The 7,289-nt window shown below is 57.0% G+C and overlaps 3 protein-coding genes across 3 annotated transcripts; 2 read left to right on the top strand and 1 right to left on the bottom strand.

The window, feature by feature from the left end:
- On the top strand, window positions 1-1,982 carry J7T54_000352 (Long-chain-fatty-acid--CoA ligase 1; the record flags this gene model as incomplete). The annotated part of the gene is made up of 4 exons (XM_051510681.1): window positions 1-143; window positions 222-646; window positions 700-1,823; window positions 1,890-1,982. Coding segments are annotated over 4 exons (1,785 nt in total), but the record flags the coding sequence as incomplete, so codon positions are not given.
- A 113-nt stretch (window positions 1,983-2,095) lies between these two features.
- Window positions 2,096-3,871, bottom strand: J7T54_000353 (Cytochrome P450; the record flags this gene model as incomplete). The annotated part of the gene is made up of 6 exons (XM_051510682.1): window positions 2,096-2,108; window positions 2,185-2,239; window positions 2,314-2,674; window positions 2,959-3,210; window positions 3,304-3,578; window positions 3,760-3,871. 6 exons carry the CDS (start codon window positions 3,869-3,871, stop codon window positions 2,096-2,098), a joined length of 1,068 nt encoding a protein of 355 aa, XP_051358441.1.
- An 808-nt stretch (window positions 3,872-4,679) lies between these two features.
- Window positions 4,680-6,619, top strand: J7T54_000354 (putative HC-toxin efflux carrier TOXA; the record flags this gene model as incomplete). Its single annotated transcript, XM_051510683.1, has 5 exons — window positions 4,680-5,191; window positions 5,272-5,340; window positions 5,409-5,483; window positions 5,578-5,737; window positions 5,996-6,619. 5 exons carry the CDS (start codon window positions 4,680-4,682, stop codon window positions 6,617-6,619), a joined length of 1,440 nt encoding a protein of 479 aa, XP_051358442.1.
- Between the last annotated feature and the right edge of the window lie 670 nt (window positions 6,620-7,289).

A 7,289-nucleotide genomic window follows, 5' to 3' on the forward strand; every position in this document is an offset into this window, starting at 1 on the left:
AAGGAATGGCAGTTCCTGGAACTCACACCGTATTCCTTCATCACCTACAAGGACTATAAGAAACTCATCATCGAGCTCGGCTGTGGCCTGCGCCAGTTGGGTCTGGAGCCCAGCAAGAAGCTTTTTCTCTTCGGCACCACCAGGTAAGCTGATCCTTTACTCTTAAAAGCCTCCTGTGTCTCCTATCTGCAGTGAGATACTTACACTTCGTTCTATGCCAGTGCGAGCTGGATCTCTGTATCGCACGCGTGCGCCTCTCAGTCCATCTCCATTGCCACTGCGTACGAGACCCTCGGCGTCGAGGGCGTCAAGCACTCGCTTGTCCAGACCGAGTGCGAAGTGGTATACATCGACCCCCAGCTACTGCCGACACTTGCTAGCGGCCCTCTCCAGGCGTCGAACGTCAAGACAGTCATTGTGAACCAGGACTGTATCTTTGCCGCTGGCAGTGAGATGGATGAGTTTAAGAGTAGCCACCCCGACATCAAGGTCGTCGCTTACCATGACCTTGTCGTCCTCGGCCAAGAGCACCCAGTAGAGCCGACTCCTGCCAAAGGTCCAGACTTATACTGCATTATGTACACCTCGGGCTCGAGCGGCGTTCCCAAGGGCGCTTGCATCACCCACCAGTCCCTCGTCGCTGGAGGTAAGCTTACGTTCGAACCCTGCATGGTGTGTGTCTGCTTACATTACATCAAGTCGCTGGTCTCTACAGCTGCATAGACGATTGTGTCAGCGATCAGGAGTGCGTGCTTGGGTACCTCCCGCTGGCCCACATTCTCGAAATGGCCATGGAAAACCTCGTCTTCTCCATCGGCGGAAGAATTGGGTACGGAAGCCCGCGGACCCTGTCAGACACGTTGGTCAAGAACTGCGAGGGGGACATGCGCGCACTCCAGCCCACGGTTATGGTGGGCATCCCGCAGATCTGGGAGACTGTCAGAAAGGGAGTCTTGTCCAAACTGAAAACGTCGAGCCCGGTTCTGCAGGCCCTTTTCTGGGGTGCCGTTCGCTACAAGGGCCTTCTATCGCGGTACAGGTTGCCCGGCGCGTCCTTGTTTGACGGCCTTGTGTTTGGAAAGGTCCGCGAGCTCACCGGTGGCCGGCTCCGATTCACCATGAACGGCGCCAGCGGCATATCGGACGACACAAAGGAATTTATCTCCCTAGTCTTTGCCCCTATGCTGACGGGTTATGGCCTCACCGAGACCTGCGCGACCGGGTCCCTCGGGTGCCCGCTCGAGTATACTCCCACCGCCATCGGGCCCATTCCCGGCTCCTGTGATGCCAAGCTGGTATCGATACCCGATCTGGGGTACTCGGCCGACGCGGCGGTGCCCCAGGGCGAGGTATGGCTTAAGGGTATGCCTATCATGACGGAGTACTTCAAAAACCCAGAGGAGACGAGCAGGGCGCTGACACCCGACGGCTGGTTCCGGACCGGCGATATAGGGGAGTTCGATGCGAACGGTCATCTCCGGATCATTGACCGCGTCAAGAACCTCGTCAAGATGCAAGGTGGCGAGTACGTTGCGCTCGAGAAAGTGGAGGCGGTCTACCGAGGGAGCCAGGTCGTGACCAATATCATGGTTGAGGCTGATTCCCGCTACCGGCGTCCTATTGCCGTTATTATGCCTAACGATAGAGTACTCGCACCCATAGCGCAGGAGCTCGGCGTGGAGGAACAGAACATGCATACGGACAGCAAAGTTAGGGGCGTGATTCTTAAGGAACTCCAGGCTATAGGCCGGCGTGCCGGTCTCTCTGCAATAGAGATAGTGGCGGGTGTTGTCGTCTCGAGCGAGGAGTGGACGCCTCTTAGTGTGAGTAACGACGGCCCTTGCGGGACGTTCTGGTTGTGCTGTCGTTGTTGCTAACGGTTAGTGCAGGGAATGGTTACCGCTACGCAGAAGCTTGACAGAAGGGGCATCCGCGGGAGGTTCAAGAGGGAAATTGACGAGTGCTTCCAGGGCATCGATTAGAGCGTGCGGCTTACGGATACTTGGCGAGGATCATAGGACGACAAAATTTTAATTTTTTTTTTTATTTTTTTTATTTTTTTTATTTTTTTTTTTTAATTATCCTCACTCTAGTGCTACCCACGTTCCCTGGGCCATAGATGCCGTCAGAGTCAACTTTTCTATCCACGGCAAACCCGCATCCCGAGATTCTAGAAACGCGTACCTTTGGAGCAGCCGTGTCAAAAAGTAGGAGCTCTCGATGGTGGCGAAATGTTGACCTGCGTCATATGGCGGTTAGCACATGTATGCATGTATGTTGGTCCCACACATGGTTGGGGGTTGTTTGACTCACCCGGGCAAATGCGTGGCCCGGCGCTGAAAGGTAAGTACGCAAACCTGGGCCTTGCTGTTTCCCACCGGTCGGGTTGGAACTCGTCCGCATCGCTGCCCCAGAGGTCCGCGCGTCGATGCATGGGGAAGACCGAGTAGGCGATCTGCCGGCCCTTCTGGACGTAGATGGGGGCCTTACCGTCGGGCCCACCACCGCGAGGCAGCACCGTGTCGCAGACGGCCACTCTGCCGTTGAAGGGGATGGGCGGATACATGCGCAACGTCTCCCTGACGATCCGGCCGAGGTACACCATGGATTTGATATCCTCATAGGTTGGCTGCCTCCCACGCAGCGTCTCGTCGATCTCGCGGCGAAGTTTGGCCTGGATGTCGGGTCTCCTGGCTAGCTCGAATACGGCGGCGCTCATCAGTCATGCACTCGTGTCCCGGAGGGCAACCACTAGTCCATGTCAGTTGGTCCATCCAGAGGTTTGCGTTGGGGACATGATCTGCCTAGTCGGGAAAAGGGAAGGCATGGAGGGCATACATATGTTCAAGACTTGATACTGGATGTCTACACGGTCAGCGCCCCCTCGGATTAGTGCCTGCACCAGGCTATGCGATCCCTCGGCTCCATCTCCAGCCTTCCGGCCGCTACGCTGTCCACCTGTCGGGTCTTGTCCACCCGCTCGGCCTCGTCCAGGAGAGTCCGAATATAGGCATGGACGGACTTGCATGCAGGGAGATAGCCGGGGCCGTAGTAGAACCGTGCTGCCTTGCCCATGCGCATCCGCGCGGCCACGCCTTCCAAGCTCCTATCGAACGCCCAGGCGAACTCTTGAGCCAACTCTGTGGGATCGGACAACAGGCGGCCGTCGTCGGAGTGGCCGAAGAGCAAGTCGGTGCCTACTTCAAAGGTCTGTTGGAGTCGTTAGCATGGGACCTCGACAGGCCTAGCCAGCGGCCATCCAATGCCAATCCTAGGCGCTGCTCACTGAGCGGGGAGACGTACCAGTCGGAAGATGCGTTCTTGTATGTCAAAAGGCGAGTCGTTGTCTGGGAATGCCCCAAAGAGCGTCTGGATGTGCCTCTCCACTATGCCCAAGTGTGTCAGCTGCTTCCTGGCGAAGTATGGGCGGATCAAAGCCGGTCCGTGCTTCCAGGATGGCCCGTCGGCCACAATGATGCCGCTGCCCAGCAGCTCGGCCGCGTTGTCGCGACGTCGGCTGCCTATCTCAAAGTCGGCGAACTTTGTGGCGAGAATGGCGTGGATGTTGTCAGGCTCGTCTGTGAAGATCAGTAGTCACCCAGCAGGTCGACGCCAAACGTGGAACCAACCGCCCCGAACCACTGTTGAATGTAGTGCAGGAGCCCGTTGCGCCGCACCGCCTTGAGCTGCCGGCAAACTCATCGAGCCCTAGGAAGGGATCCCGCTGGGGGGCGCGCCGAAGAGGCTGACATCCGTGACTCTTGCGTGCCTTGCGGTAGCCATAGTACCATGAGGCGTACGACCAGATCCAGTAGACGGGCAGGAGGGCGGCGGCGATGAATCGAGTCCACTGGGCCGCGTAGGAAGCCATGTCATGTCTCGAGCAGGAAGATGAAGCGTGCATGAGATACTGTCAGGTCTCGATAAGATCAGTGTCTACCTTACTCTTTTGGTGAGTTGTGAGCCCCCACCCGCTTGTCTCGGATCGGCTTGAGCAAGGACATTGATTATAGAGGAGCCCCGGGCTCTTTGTCCAAACTGGCCCAATCCCGCCGCCGCTGCATCTGCTCTCTTCCTCTCCGGAGTCTGGAGTCCATGGTGTGGGACGGCACACCACATTCGGCGGCGGTTGCCCTTCCGGGCCCCCCTGCCCTGCATACAGCCAGCTCCAGTCAGGCATCGTTTCACCCCCCAACGTTCCACGACCGGGTCAGTATCTTACATCACTGGGGCGTGTGGCCAGTGCTACGGCGGGATGTTAGATCGACAATTGCCAACTGTGTCAGTGTTGCTCCACTCTGGGGGGCACTTGTTGGTCGCTCTCCAAAAAGGAACTGGAGCAACTGGAGAGGAGATGGCACATTATTCAGCAGTCCTTTCAACAAAGGAGTCGTGTCAAAGCAACGACCACAACGGTTTGATACCGGAGCGTACCGCTTCGTCCCAACAAATAGCTATTTGTCCCAAAAGCCGTCTCTATCGCTGGAAGGCGAGGTATGGGCGAGGACGCTGGCTGACAAGGAACATAGGAAAGCATCGAAGCTGCTCGGCTCCTTTGTCCTGACGCTTCCTCAAGATCCTGATTCTATAGCTCCCTCTTTTTCTTTTTTTTTACGTAACTAACACTTATAACAACCCTCTTCCATTATCCATTCTTGCTTCGCTTTGCGTGCGCCAAGATGAGCTCCCATCTCCATGCCGACAGCGACGCCGCTCCACGACAGCTCGGTGAGAAGCTGCCGGCCAGAGATTCCTCCTTCTTGGCCGGGCCTGACGCTTCCATGGATGCGCATGTCTCGGCGGCGGCCGACGACAACCCCGTGGCCGCCGTCAAAGCGGTCGAACAGATGAGCAATACGCGGTGGTTCAGCGTGTGCGTCGGTCTGTACTCGACCGCCTTTCTGTATGGGCTGGACACGAACATCTCCGCGGCCGTGCAAGGCTCCGTGCTGGCCTCTCTCGGTGGCCTGCCCCTGCTCCCCTGGATCGGCACCGGTTTCATGCTCGGTTCCTTGGCCACCATCTCTGTGCTCGGCTCCGCGTACGCAAAGTTCGAGGTCAAGTGGCTCTACTTGGCCAGCATCTTGATGTTCGAGGTCGGGAGTGCCGTTTGCGGTGCAGCCCCCAACATGCAGGCCATGGCCGTCGGTCGCGTCGTCGCAGGTGTAGGCGGCTCAGGCATCTATCTCGGGTGAGTAGAGTAGAGCAACCAACATGTCCCCACGAGGCCTCTGCGGCAGTTCCGTGTGGAAAACTGACAACCGAGGATAGTGGCGTAAACTACATCTCGCTGTTTGTATCCCCAGCCCGTCGGCCCATCTACACGGCTCTCATTGGCACGTACGTCTCTTGCGCTCGTATTGGAAGACGGGGAGAAAGCACGTTTGAATTGACAAAATGGCGACCAGATTCTGGGGTCTAGGCGCCGTCCTCGGACCCGTCATTGGCAGCGCGTTTGCACAAAGTGCAGCGACATGGCGTTGGTAAGTTGTGCCCAGCCAAGCAAGCAAGCATGGATGCATGTGTGGACGCGAGCCTTCCTCGACTGACCCTTCCTTTCCTCTCTCCCCCTCACAGGGCATTCTATATTAACCTCGTCTTCGGCGCCGCCACGGCACCCATCTACATCTTCTGGTTCCCACGCAACGGCGCATATGGTCACAAGCCCATCCTCCCCCGTCTCTGGACCCTGGACCGGCTGGGCGCCATACTCAACGCCGCCATGTTCTCCCTCCTGGTCACGTCGTGTACGTTTAGCGGCTCTCCGTCGTGGCCGTGGGGCTCGGCGGCCGTTATCACTCTCTGGGCCATGACGGGTGTCGTTACCCTGGGCTTCATTATCCAGCAATAGACCGCCTTATTCACGACCAAGCACGATCGTATTTTTCCCGTGTGGTGCCTCGGGAGCCGGTCGCTTGTCCTCTTGTTCGTCGCGACGGCCGGCAGCAGCGCCGTCCTGAGTGTCGACATGTACTACATCCCGCTCTATTTCTAGTTTACGGCCGGGCTGGAGCCCATTAGTGTCGCCGTCCGGCTCCTGCCGCTCGTGTGTCTCATCATATTCGCCACGATGCTCTGCGGCGCCCTTTTGCCGCGCTTTGACGTGTACGCCGCGTGGTACACCGCCTCTGGTGTCACAGCCTTGGCCGGGGGCGTGCTGCTCGCGCGCATCGATGCGACCACCCCGACGCGAGAGATGTACGGTTTCGAGGTGCTGGCTGGCTTTGGCTGCGGTCTGACGTTCCAAGCCGCGTACGCGATTGCTCTGGTCAAGGCGCCGGCGGACAAGGCGGCTTCGGTGCTCAGCTTCATCAACGTCGCGCAGCTGGGAGGTGCCGCGCTGTCGCTGGCGATTGCAGGGTCCGTGTTCCAAAACGTCGGCTTTCACACGATGCGAAGCGCCCTCGATGGGAGGCGGTACACCTCTGCGGAGATCCACGAGGCCCTTGCTGGCGGCTACTCGCGTATCATCACCGACAGCGCCCCCGAGGTGCGCGCCCTGGCGTCGGAAGCTATCGCAGCGACCCTCGGCAAGGTCTATGTCTTATCTGCCGTGGCTGCCGTCTTGATACTGCTCTCGGGGATTCTGATGCGGTGGGAGAGGTTGACACTGGCTTGAGTGCTGATGTGTGTTAGGCAGTGCGTCAGCCAGCGCATTCGGCCCGGTCTTCCGCCTCGGGCTAGGTACTTGACGCGCTTCTCGCGTCTTTTTTCTTCTTTTCTTCTTGATAGACTTCTCTGTATGGCTGCATTGATTATCTTGTTCAGCATCGTAAGTACGTCCTTGTTAACTCACAATAGAGGATTCTAGTCATAAGTCGGACACTAAGGCTAACACGACTATGCTAGTGTTACCTATTCACGGACGAAGCGTTTATCTATGGGTATACCGCGGTAAAAACAGTAAGGATAGAGGTTGTGCATTAATAAATAAAAATACATATATAACAGCCGGGATTCGCTATTTATTACTATCTATCGGAGACTATAGGTGTGGGCCTAGTGGAGCTAGAACGGAAATATAGAGCCTAGTGTTCCCCTGAGCGTCAGACCTAAGTTCAAGGGATGAGATTAATTAAGAAGTGAGAAATCTAATAAGCGCTGTCTTAATCTTAAATAGGCTATTACTATATTTTTTTGGTCCTGTGCAATAGAATCTTATCGAGCCCAGCTCGCCGTCACATATGCTTATCGTGTGATGTCAGAAATTTTTGTCGACTCTGCATCGCCGGCGACCGGGTCGCTCTTGCTGTCCGACAGTTTGACTACTAGCAGAAGCCAACGTGTCG

This window comes from Emericellopsis cladophorae (genome assembly GCF_022114955.1).
Source record: "Emericellopsis cladophorae strain MUM 19.33 chromosome Unknown NODE_172_length_7289_cov_146_036467, whole genome shotgun sequence".
Classification (NCBI taxonomy): Eukaryota; Fungi; Ascomycota; class Sordariomycetes; order Hypocreales; family Bionectriaceae; genus Emericellopsis; species Emericellopsis cladophorae.